General features: G+C 40.9%; 1 protein-coding gene across 1 annotated transcript in view; it reads left to right on the plus strand.

Annotated features, from left to right (window-relative positions):
* Positions 1–5,357: 5,357 nt before the first annotated feature.
* CLTRN (collectrin, amino acid transport regulator) overlaps positions 5,358–13,607 on the plus strand; it is a 38,806-nt gene continuing 30,556 nt past the window's right edge. Inside the window, exon 1 of the mRNA XM_034756385.1 lies at positions 5,358–5,455. Coding sequence (XP_034612276.1) covers positions 5,401–5,455 — 55 coding nt within the window. The 5' untranslated portion in view covers positions 5,358–5,400. The remainder of the gene's footprint in view (positions 5,456–13,607) is intronic.

Here is a 13,607-nt window from a genome sequence, read left to right on the forward strand (position 1 = left end):
CAGACTACACTGTGTACACCAATCACGTATTGCTCTGCAGGTCTGACTGGGTTTTGGGCACCTGCATTTCCTCCCTTCAGGAACCTTTGACTAGTAATGTAGACCCGCAGCATTCTTTAAAAAAAAAAAAAAATAGTAGTTGGAATAAGGCATTAGAAGGGAAAAAGGTATTTTAAAACAACAGTCTCCTGGTGTATTTAGTTTTATCTAACCTTATGCTTTGCTACAAGTTAAGTTAAATAAGCTATCCTGTTAAGTTACAGGAACAGAATAGAACCAATTTACATTCTGGCAAGTCCAGATCTTCTGGTGACCCACCTGGTCCCCACCCTACTGTTCTTCACCCCTTGCTTGTCTGAGGGTCTCTCATTCTGGTTCTCTTTGCACATTGTTTAAACTTTTTTTGTTCTCCCAGTCAGCAGGAACATCCAGCAGGACATATCCATGATAGCTGCTCCATTTTTGAGCAGTTAGGCCCATCTGGTCTCAATGAATTCTAACCATTGGCCTGATTCAACATCCTCATCCACAGGGGTGAGGCAAACGGTCTGTGATCCGTGTTAGAGTAAAAAAGGGGGGTGGCCAACCTGAGCCTGAGAAGGAGCCAGAATTTACCAATATACATTGCCAAAGAGCCACAGTAATATGTCAGCAGCCCCACCGATCAGCACCTCCCGGTCAGCTGTTTTGTGGCCTGCAGGAGGCTCTGGGCAGGAGCAAGGGCATGGCAGGGAGGGGTTGGGAAGGGATGGAGTGGGGGCAGGGCCTGTGGCAGAGCCAGGAGTTGAGCAGTGAGCACCCCCTAGCACATTGGATAGTTGGCACCTGTAGCTGCAGCCCCGGAGTCGGTGCCTATACAAGGAGACGCATATTAACTTCTGAAGAGCCGCATGTGGCTCCGGAGCCACAGGTTGACCACCCCTGCTCTAACATACCATCTTAGAAGTTAAGCACGCTTATCATCCTTGCAATTGATACAGGTACTAGTAGTCATAGTTACTCATGTGTGTATACAGGGTCTACACACAATGCAATCCTTCTTGGTGCCTCTAGGATCACAATACACAATAAAATATGTATCTGGCCTCTTGGGAAGCAGCCACTCAAAAGTCAAAGAGCATGTTTAAAAAAAAAAAGCCAGACCTTTCTTTGTGTCTGTATTTCAGCAGTTGCTGAAACTTCCCATTATATAGGGTTGGGGTACCTCGTAATGGAGTCATTATGGTTTAGTAAAATGGTATCAAAACCAGATCCCAGTTCTTAACTGTTTGCCATGTTTTTCATAGCTCTGTGGTTTGAGCATTGGCCTGCTAAACCCAGGGTTGTGAGTTCAATCCTTGAGGGGGCCATTTAGGGATCTGGGGAAAAAATCTCTGGGGATTGGCCCTGCTTTGAGCAGGGGGTTGGACTAGATGGCCTCCTGAGGTCCCTTCCAACCCTGATATTCTATAATCTATTTCAGTTGAGACAAAAACAAACCGGTACATCACCAAATCCAACAACAACTAAGCAATCTGTATCTTCTGGTTGTTATCTCTGCAGCATCTCACCTGATGGTAGAAATTGGAGGTTCCATGTAGAACCTATCACACAGATATACAGGAGCTAAATATGCAAGTTATCAGATCTGTAGTTGCACATGTTGGAGATCAGATGTGTTTCTGTAGTAATGAATCAATTTCATTTGCCTGTGTTTGGAATATCCATTAACACTGCAAAGTGTAGATTAATATTCAGGTATAAACTATTGTGATACATCAACGTGTGGATGTGTGCTCCTGATATTCCCATAGCTAAATTACCTTCCTCAGCTGCTAGAAATGAAGCATCCAATGATAGGTTTTATAAATTCATTCTAAATGACTATGCTATCCACTATTTTCTTTGTCATAGTTCAGGGCAACTGCACTTGTATTTCTCCCTCTTCCCACTCCACCTCCAGTCCAGCAAAAGCACTCACTGTAGGCTCCTGGCTCCTTAGCGGTCAACTTTCTTGAGTGGAGACCCATGTCTCTCCCTCCTGATCATGGGTTTTTCCAGGCTGCACAGTTCCCTACCTACACTGTCATATTCCCAGCAAGACACTGCCTAAACAGACTAGCAGCTGTGCTTTGCTTTCTCTTTGAAGGCTATCAACAGCTGTAATTGCAAGCAGTTACAAGTTACCATACAGCTATCTCTAAACCACATTTATTTTTAAAGTGATATAATTACAGAGAAAACCTATTGAAAACAATAAAAGAACCTACACACATGCTAAAAAGCTTGCCAGAGATTGCCCCAACTCCAACCTCAGGCTCTGGTAGGTGTCAGTTTTTCAAAACCCACAACAGGGTTTTCCCTATGATTACAAGTTCTTAACTGTCTCAGAACTAGAACTACCATGAATAGTTCAGTCTTTCCTTTGTATAGCCTGGGCCTTTGATCTTGGCCACCAGGAATAGGTAATCAGCAGATAATGATCCTCTCATCAGGACTGAATTATAATCTAAATTTCTAAAATTATGCAAAGTAGCCACCTGCCACATACAACAATGAGGTATTTTGCTACACCGTTGGTGAGTGAATACTCATCGTGTACCTTTCGTTAGCAAACCACATTTTAGATTTTAGTGTGCCTTTCAAAAAAGCAAGCAACCAACAGCATCCAGCGTCTTTGTTATTCTGTTCTCCCAAACAGAATCTAAACAGCTAAATCTAAATAATGAGTTTGTTGCTCATTAGATGCAGCAGATGGCAGTAGTGTGTTTTTGAGAACTAATCAACTCCATAGACTCTCAGAAAAGTTGTAAAAGACCTAATGCAGTGTATTTCTCAATTCTGGTATCTCCTGTTTAGTTATTGAGTTGCAATTAGGGTGACCAGACAGCAAGTGTGAAAAATCAGGACAGGGCGTGGGGGCAATAGGAGCTTATATAAGCTCCAAGACCCCAAAATCAGGACTGTTCCTATAAAATTGGGACATCTGGTCACCCTAGCTACAATAGTAGTCAGTATGATAAATCTCTTAACTGAAATCCTTCAACAATAGACTATCAGGCATAGTTGCAAACCGTCCTCCTTTGCACTATTCACAAGGCAATATTGCAAATTTCCTCCTCCATCCTTTCAGTGATGAATTTCAGCATCCATTAGTTTAATATGATCACTCACTATAATCTTGGGAAAGAATCACTCCTAACACTTCATAACCTACTTAGTTGTTAAAAAGATGATATTATGCACAGTGCTCTCTGTGAATGCAAATTATTTTATTGGGAAAAATATAATAGTGTAATTTCTGCCCACAAAAAACAAGTAACTGATTGTCTTTACTGAGCTACTTGAGACTAATCACCCAGTGAAAAAGCAGTCATCCATCCTTGCAATGTCTGTACAATAATTATATTTATAGTTTAGTCTCATTTCACCATTTAATTTACCCCTTTTATGTTTTTTTATTTATATATATATATATATATTCTCTATCCTTTGTGTTAAATACTCCCCAAAACTCATTCCATACAACCCAAAAAATATGGTGATGTTGAAGTATTTATTGGTGCAAAAATGGACAAATATAACTTCTAGATCAGCATGTTCCATTCATGTAGCTAAAATAATCAAGTTTCCAATCACTAAGAATTCATCATCCATATTTTACAGAGCATAAGTTCCACTATACATAGTTCGTTTTAGCAGCAAGCTTCCAGTGGTCTGCAGAAGTCACCTCTCCAGCTTGCTTCACGATTCAGATTCAAAAGTATATTTCTAGATTCAGATTCAAAAGTATAATTATTTTACATCGACTTCCATAAAAAGTAACTCCTACCCTTTCTTCCTCTACCAACACTCCACAGCTCCAAAGTTGCAACAGTAAATGCACATGAACATATTTTTGTCATGCTGTAATGCATTCCAGATCCATAGTATACATAAGCATATGACATGTAGCTAGATGGTAAAACTAGCATCCATAGCAAAAAAAAAAAAAAGGATAATAGAGATAAATATTTAAAGGTTTATCCTTATTTGTAAGTAACAGCTTGATGTAGCTGGTTGATACAGGTTGTTACTGTATTTCAGATTATATTGCCTTCTATGCGCAAGCCTATGTTTACTCAGGTATTTGTTAAATATAGCAAAATATTCCTCTGCAATATAAGTGTATTGTAACAAACATTCTAGTTTGCTTCAATTCTGTTTTGGTTCTTTTTCCATAGTAATCACTGTGGTATCTGATATTTATGATAAAACATTTTAATATGTCCCTTCACAGAACTGATTTTGAATGTGGTTAAGATTTTTCTCCCATGACAAATGAGATAATGTTGATATTAATACTGCTTTATATACTAGTGCTAAACAATGGCCTTTCAGAGATTACTGTTCTGTTCATCCAATGATTATGCACTACAGAAATGTTGATTAAAATTCAAGCTAACATGCTATAAGGTCTTGTTGTGTCTATGTATGGTATATACAAAACAGTAACATACAACGGAGATTTCAGCATGCATTGATTATACTGTACTGTGCAAAATAACAGAGTAGGGAAATGTTTTAGTCAAAATCATATTTCATTTGCACAACATGTTCTCTTATAAATTTGTGCGTGAATAACAATACAGATAGTGTCATATACTACCTATGAACAATGTAGTAGAGAAATCACCTGTTGGGGCACACATTTATTATTTGGCCCACGTGAACTGGTATATACAGAATTGCACTTTTGTGTTCATGTGCCCAAAGCCCTGTGTCTCTACATTTTATTTGTACAAATACATTTTGAAATAGGCCTCACAGGCATATTTGGGAACATGTAGGATGAAATCCTGGTTCTACTAAAGTCAGTGGAAGTTTTGCCATTAACTTCAGTAAAGCCAGGATCTCACTCCTGCTGTAGCCATGAGACTTGTCATTTTTTTAGTTGGGGGAAGTGGGATGGGGAGGATAGATGAGAAATGAAATCTGGGTAAATAGTGTGACTTTTGTTGACTTAGAAAATAAATTTTGATTTGCCATGTTTGTACCCTTTTTGATTTGCCTTGGTCGGTCATATGAATATTCCTGAAACATGGATTTCAGATTAGAGGTAACAGATCAGCCATTTTAGCTAAATTATAAAAACTAAGTATGACAGGGAAAAGAAGAAGAGCAGCTTCAGCAAATGTATGGGAAGTCACTAGCCCACTTCTTTTTCATCCTTCGTGTTTGTCCTATTGAGGCCGGTCCTTAATGCTGCTCTTTTTCACAGCAGAGTGCAGATTTCAAGGGAACACATGGTAATTTCTCACTACAGAATTTATTTGTTGAAAAATAATTTGATTTATTTTTAATATAATTGAAAATGGGTCACTCCTTCCTTCATTTGCAGATACAATGGATATAGAGCTGCTTAAATAGATGCAGATGTGAATGACCGATATCACTCAAACTGCACACTTCTATGAGCACAAAGAAAAGAGACAAGGTATGTTTAATTACATTTCCATCATTTTAATATGATAGTCACTATGGGTCCAATCCAACTTCTGTCTGAATAATGGGAGTTTTTCACTGAATTTAATAGGAGCTGGATTGGGCCCTATATCATCCAACATTGACCTATCACTTGGGGACCCCATGTTCACTTGGAATCTGATCCTGCACATTTCTGAGTACTTCAAGAGGTGCTGAGTGCCCTATGATCCCACTGAACTCTGTGGGAACTGCTAGGCACCTTATAGGATTAGGTTCATACAGGGCCAGCTCCAGCATTTCGCGATCGTGATCAGCAGCGGCAATTGGCGGGGGGGGGGGGGGGCGCGGAGGAAAAAAAAGCCCTGATTGGCGGCAGTTCAGCGGCAGGTGCTTCTCTCCTAGAGGGAGTGAGGGACCTGCCGCCCCCAAATTGCCGCAGGTGCCGCCCCTCTCGCTTGGCCGCCCCAAGCCCCTGCTTGTTAAGCTGGTGCCTGGAGTCGGCCCTGGGTCCATACTCCCTGTAGTTACATTTCCGTGAGTGATTAAATGCTGATAGTAGCACATTGATACTTTGCACGTAAGAGTTAATTTTTAGTCCTGAGTGGTAGTGATTAACTTTCTCAGAATTTAAAACTGTTAGTTGGTCAAACAGAAAAAACAGGATTAAGCACAGCTATGGCTATTAATTAACTTATATGACCGCTATCAATAAAGAGAGAAGGTGGAGTGAGGTAATATCTTTTATTGGACCGAATTCTGTTGGTGAGAGAGACAAGCTTTTAGCCTCTCTCACCATCAGAAGCTGGTCCATTCAAAGATACTACCTCACCCACTTGGGTCCGGATATTAGAGAAAGAACATGGCTACAACAACACTACACACAGATATCAATAAATACTTATTTCTTGGGGACTTTCCATTTCAAAGACATTTAAATGTGGGGAGGAAGCAGAATCTACCTTGCTAAATCTACGTTAATTGTCACAGGAGATAACTGCAAATCAGAGTCATGTACCTACTTGAATGAATATCTAAGCCTTGCCTCGACAGCCTTCATTTTGATTTTTAAGCTATACTTTTATGTATATACTTATAGATTGTATAGATATTTTTGAGGATTCTACTATTTAGAAATATCAGTTATCTTGTATTTTGAACCAGTCAGTCATATTCATTTTTAGGGAGGTTGTGGACTCTCCAGCATTGGAGATTTTTAAGAGCAGGTTAGACAAACGCCTGTCAGGAATGGTCCAGATAATACTTAGTCCTGCCACGAGTGCAGGGGACTGGACTAGATGACCTCTCGAGGTCCCTTCCAGTTCTATGATTCATACTAAATTATTTGCACCAGTTCAATGATATTTCTAAGAAGTTCATCAAATATCAGATTCTGCATTGCTGTCTCTTGTAATTCGAAGATGGCTAAAAAGGATTTTCTCTCGTAAAGTCATTACAAAAGATGAACAGTTTCAAAACTTTGTATGTTGAATTTTCAAAATGTTTTTTAGATGCACCATATGTGCATCTAAAAATGTTATGTGAATGTTCTGACAAATGAACGATATGTAAACATATGAGTACACATATGTGCAAGCAGATTTACACATCAAACCAGAACGGAAGAAGAGTGGGTTTGAAAAAGACTTATACATGCATTTGAATTTCTCATTGAGAACATAAGAAGGAGAATTACAAAACGGTGGGTGCTGATATGCTCAGCTTGTAACATAAAAAGGCATAAACTTGTGATACCCTAAATCTCCTTCTCTAGCATTTTTACTGGTCTGTCTTAGAGCTGGAGGATGACGACTGTTCCATTTAGAAGGATTTCAAAATTTGGCTTCATTTCAAATTGGAGGAATTTTTTTTTTTTTTTGTCCTGTTGATCAAAATGTTTTGTATCAACAAAATCAAAAAGTTTCATTTTGATTTCTGCTTTCTAAAACAATTATAATAAATTTGAAAAATGTAATTTGAAAATGAAAAATCAAAGCATTTTGTTCTAACAATATCAAAATAGAAGGTTTATAGAGACTATTGTATCAACTTTATAAGCGTTATATGTCTTTCTGGGCTGGAAAACAACTGGTTTAAACAGCGCTTCAGTGTGTGTGCGCGTACGTACGTACGTAAGTACATACGTAATGGGTTCCAGAAACAAGGAAGACAATCAGAAGGTAACCTTATTTTTGACAATATCTGATCCTGAGGTATTTGATGTGTTTAACAGTTTTCAGTTACTTCAGGTAGAGGAGGCTAACTAGAAAATGTATTACAGAAATTTGAGGAGTAATACACTTCATGTAAAATTGAAACATAGGAGCTTTTTTTTTTTTTTTTTTTAAACAAAGAGTACAAAAAGAAGGTGAAACCATAGAAGAGTTTGTGACTCATCTAAGGCTGAAAGAGCCAGTCATGCAATTTTGGGGGATACCTTGGATTGTAACTCTGGGGCACCTTCATGGGATGAGAGTGGACATCTCTCCCATCCTTTCTGGCTGAAGGGGTTGCTGTTGTGCCTGTTTGGTGTGCAGGATACAGTTTCCATGGGGCCGGCTGCCCCATTTCCGAGCATGACCACAGTCCAGACAAATAAAAAGGCAAACAAAGTAATTCTGCAGCCACAAAACAGTTGGGCTCACCTCACTTTTCTCTGCATGTGCTGTGAAGGTGGCTGGGTTCCTAACCCCTGCAGTCTGAGAGCCGCAGTCCGAGAGCCCCAGTTCGAGCACTCTGGGCTCAAATGAAAAGTAAAGTGAAGATGGTCCCTCCACACCTCTCCAGAGGGCTCAGGTGGCAGAGGCTCTTCAGCAGCTTTTTGAGTAAGCAGCTGTGCTGTGTGGGGCTAGGGAGCTCTAGCTCTGCTTCCCTCCACGCAGGGGTGTGCACAAAGGGGGCAAGCAGGAGCACGGCCCCCCATTAATCTGCAGGGGCACAGAACTCTTCCGACTTTCGGGCTTCAGCTAGGGTTACCACATTTGAAATGCAAAAAAACCTGGCATCCTTCCCCACCACAGGGCAAGCCTGCCACAACCCTAACCCCCCAATCATGAGGCAACTCCGCAACCATCCATTCTCCGCACTCACATGACTCGGACCCCTCTCTCACACATGTGCAGTGCACTTGTGTGTTGGTGGGTAGATAGCTGCTGTATTTTCAACAGTTTTGATCTGTTATCGCTTAAACTGCAGAACTGGGAACACTGCAGCACCTTTAGCTGTATGCAGAAACTTTTAACATTAGATATCCCAGTATATTGTGATAGTAATGCAAATCTTTAGAGCCACGTAAAAACAAACAAACAAACAAACAAAAAAACCCGAGCAGATTAAATTATTTTTCTGGCAACTGACAAATCCATAAAAAAACATCCAGTCCGGTCAAATACCAGCCAGGTGGTAACCCTAGCTGTGGCAGGGTCACAGAGTTCCTCTGGCACCGGGGCCGCGGCAGGGAGAGGGAGCTCCTCCAGCCCTGGGGCTGTGATGGGAGCTGACAGCTCCTCCCGCCCTGGAGTTCTGTGGGGGCACAGCTCTGGCCCCATGGCCAGAGAAGCGCTCTCTCTCTCTCTCCTCACCATGGCTCCAGGGCCAGAGGAGTGCACGCGCTCTCTCTCTCTCTCTCTCTCTCTCTCTCTCTGTGCTGTGGCGGCTTTGGGGCCAGAGGAGCTGTCTGACCCTGCCGCAGCCAAGTACTTGTGGATACATTTATTTAGATGGCTCCACAGCACATGGATTTTCATTGAAATGGTGAGTGTACTGCTGTGTATTTCTATGCATATGATGTATGTGCATGTGTCAGAGGGTTTAATGTATATGATATGTGGGTGTTTAACGTGCCCCTCCCCAAGCAGTCAAATTTAAATACCTGCGCATGCCCCTGCTTCTAAGCGCCACCTGCACTGGGCTGGGATCCTCCCTTTTAAGGAGCCTCCTCTATCCTGCTGCAACAGGCCCCATAGGTACAACAGGTTGAGGCTGATCATTCCCAGAGAGCTCTTTAATCCTTTCCTGACCAGGGTGAGAACCTATCCCACCACAGGACATCGAGTCCTTATTAAGAGACCAGATTGTGATTGGGATCTAGAACCAACGTCTCAGAGAGAGACTACTAAAAGACCAGAATTAACACTTGACAAAGCAATTAGAATTTGCCAAGAAGCAGAAATCCCTCAGTCCAGAATGAAGCTTATGGAGCATGGACAGTGCTCTGATACTGTAGACATGATAAAGAATCCAAAATATAACAAGAAAAGAAATCTGAGGCAGAAAACCGTGTGGAGCTCAGCGTCCAGCAAAAACAGTACATTAAGCTGTACAATCTGTGACAGTCAAGACAATGCCCAGCATATGGGAAAAGGCGCAAGACATGAAATTGATTACATCACTTTGCAAGAGTTTTCAAGCACCAGCACAGTATGCACAAAGAGAATGGTGACCGCACCACTAGCTTCTTTTTAGGAGCAGTGGACATTGTTGCAGTAGAAAACAATTGAACTGTCAATCTGAAAGAAAATGGGACATTTATTACTTTTAAGTTGGCCACTGGTGCACAAGACAATGTGTTGCCAGAAACAGTGATGAAAGCTCTAAAAGAAAAGCCACAGATTGTGGAGTGTAAATGGGTGAAACTCCAGGCTTACGGTGGTGAGTATATTACCACCAGAGGTATATGTGAACTAAATGTATGGGTAAATAACAAATTGGAAAAGATATAATTTGTAGCAGTACCAGGGAAAACAGCACCCATTGTTGGGTTAAAAGTGTGTCAAGCCCTTGATCTCATCAAGATGGTGCGTTCATTGGACACCAAAGCAGTTGAAGAAGAGTTTGAGGATGTCTTTCCATGGGATAGAGAAGCTCTCACCAGAGTACAGAATAGAGCTGAAAGAACCCATGCACCCTACATTCAGCCTCAGGCAGAAACTAAAAGATAGGCTCATTACTCTAGGAATCATAATATGAATAGAAAATCAACAGAGCAGGTACACTTGTTGGTCATTCTGAAAAAAGACTGAGCCCTTCACTTTGGTATAGATGCAAAAGATTTAAATATGTAAAAGGGAAAATTTTCCACTACATGCAACAAAAGAAATTTTTGGGGAGATGGCTGATGCCAGATTTTTTTTCAGTTTGATGCATCAGCAGGATCCTGGCAGATGCCCTTACAAAAACAGGACACATTTATGCACATTCAAGATCCCTATTAGGAGACACTGTTTCCACAGTGCTGGAATTGATATGCAAACTAGACACAATCAACTCAGGATTGAATAAGGACTGGGAATGGCTGAGCCATTACAAACATTGAATCTATCTCCCCTGGTAAGTATTCTCACACTTGCTTCTTATCAAACTGTCTGTACTGAGCTATCTTGATTATCACTTCAAAAGTTTTTTTCTCTTACTCAATTGGCCTCTCAGAGTTGGTAAGACAACTCCCACCTGTTCATGCTCTCTGTATGTGTGTATATATTTCTCCTCAACATATGTTTCACTCTATATGCATCCGAAGAAGTGGGTTGTAGCCCACGAAAGCTTATGCTCTAATAAATTTGTTAGTCTCTAAGGTGCCACAAGTACTCCTGTTTTTTTTTGAGGATAAAGACTAACACGGCTGCTACCCTGAAAACTGTTTCCACAGACTGCCATTTGGGTTATGTTTGACACCCAAGGTGTTTCACTGGAAAAGACAGCAAATTTTTCATGGTATAGAAGGTGCTAAGGCTTACATAGATAATTGTTTTGATTGGGGGGGAAGAGAACAATAGATGAGCATGACCAGAGGCTCTAAGCAACCTTGGAAAGAACCAGAGCTGCTGGGATAAAGATAACCGAAATATACATGCCATGTAATGGAAATAGCATATCTGGGAGAGAAGAGAGAACAGCAAAGTGAACAGGTAGATCACAGTAAGGATGAGGCCATCACCAACATGCCTGCCCAAATAGCCCAGGAAAAGGTACAACAATTTCTTGGAATGGTGAACTAATAGTTCAGAACTATATAGGGAAATTTGTACCTAATCTAGCTGCCTGAACCAGCAACTTGAAAATACTCCGGTGCAAAGATGTCCAATGAACATGGGGTGCAAATCTTAAGGATTTTGAGAAACTGAAGAAGTGAATTAAAGAAGCCCCACATCTGAGGTACAGTGAGAGTAAGCACAAAAGTAAGTTGTCCACAAATGACTTCAAGGAGAGTAGGTGCAATCCTCTTACAGTAGTACTGTAGAACCTCAAAGTTATGAACACCAGAGTTACAAACTGACCAGACAATCACACGCCTCATTTGGAAATGGAAGTACACAATCAGGCAGCAGCAGAGAAAACAAAAAAAGAAAATACTGTACAGTACCGTGTTAAACAAAAAAAATAAAGGGAAAGTAGCATTTTTCTTCTGCATACTAAAGTTTCGAAGCTGTATTAAGTCAATATTCAGTTGTAAACTTTTGAAAAAACCATAATGTTTTGTTCAGAGTTACGAACATTTCAGAGTTACATACAACCTCCATTTCCAAGGTGTTTGTAACTCTGAGATTGTACTGTGTAGTCAAAACTGGAGACCAGTGGCTTGTGTCACAGGCACTAATAAAAACTAAGTGTCAGTATGCTCAAATAGAGGAGGTGGCTTTGGCCTTAGGTAACGGATCTAAAAAGTTTCATGTCTTTATTTATGGGAGGCCTGCGTTAGCTGAAATTGACCATTACCCACTGTAACGATGCTGCCTTTGGTGGGTCACTTCTGAGAGTATCAATTCAGGACAAATTGCGTACAGCAGGGCAGTTACAGCTTGAGGCTGGGGTTCCTTTGCACACCAAGGCAAACCAAACCAGCCAAACAGAGAAGATGCCAGTTTTACCCTGCTGGCTATCCAGGAGTCATACAAGCAATTCCCTTAGACACTCCAGTTTCCCAATATCACCACCAGTGCCACCAGTTATGGGGACGAATGGTTATGAAAACCAATACCTCAGTAAAAGAAAAAAGGTTCTCCCATTCCCAAAGGACCAAGCCCAGACCCAGGTCAGTATACAAGTCAGATCTTACCCACAAATCACGCTGTTGCCTATCCTTTAGAATCTAAAATCTAAAGATTTATTCATAAAAGGAAAAAGATATAGATGAGAGCTAGAATTGGTTAAATGGAATCAATTACATACAGTAATGGCAAAGTTCTTGGCTCAGGCTTGTAACAGTGATTGAATAAACTGCAGGCACAAATCAAGTCTCTGGAGTACATCCTCAGCTGGGATGGGTCATTCAGTCCTTTTGTTCAGAGCTTCAGTTTGTAGCCAGGTTTCTCCAGAGGTCAGAAACAGGATTGAAGACAACATGGAGGGGTTTACGGGGCCTTTTATATTCTCTGCCCATGGAAGGACCCCTCTTTGTTCTTACTGTGGAAAATCACAGCAGCAAGATGGAGCTTGGAGTCACATGGGCAAGTCACATGTCTATGCATGACTCAGTTGGCAGGCCCACGCCTTGATTACATGTTAGTTTGAACGTTCCCAGGAAAGCGCAGATTTGGATTGGCGTCTTCAAAGTCCATTGTCAGTTAAGTGTTTCTTGATTGGGCACTTACTGAGAATAGTTCCTCCTCAAGAAGCTGACCAAATGCTTTACTGAGGCTACTTAGAATAAAAACCCATTGAGATACAAGTATTTAGCCAATATTCACAACTTCAACTACAAAAATGATAAATACATATAGATAGCATAATCATACCCAGCAAATCATAACCTTTCCATAGACACCTTACACGACAACCTTTGTACAATATTTGCGGCAAATATATAACAGTGGTTGCAACAATGATCTATACGGCACAGGTTATGTCAATAACGTCACACTCACTTATTGCCGTTGCCAAAGAAGACTTGCAAACATCCCCCTGGGAATACAGAGATTAATTTTTCAGCCACAAATGTATGATTTTCAAACTGAATACAAACCTCTAAGAGATTAGGTGGTTGCAGACACACACTGTAGAGCATTTGACAAAAATGCAGTGAAGCAAAGTCCAGAGCTAGAGTTAGTACATGTCAACCTCCTTTTAAAAAAACAATACCCCTGTGTCTGGACTCAGACGAATTGTAGATTGTGATTGCCAGAGCTACTGCTCAGGATGAGACCCTGCAGAAAGTCATTGTTTTAATA

This window comes from Trachemys scripta, chromosome 1 (assembly GCF_013100865.1).
Source record: "Trachemys scripta elegans isolate TJP31775 chromosome 1, CAS_Tse_1.0, whole genome shotgun sequence".
Lineage (NCBI taxonomy): Eukaryota > Metazoa > Chordata > Testudines > Emydidae > Trachemys > Trachemys scripta.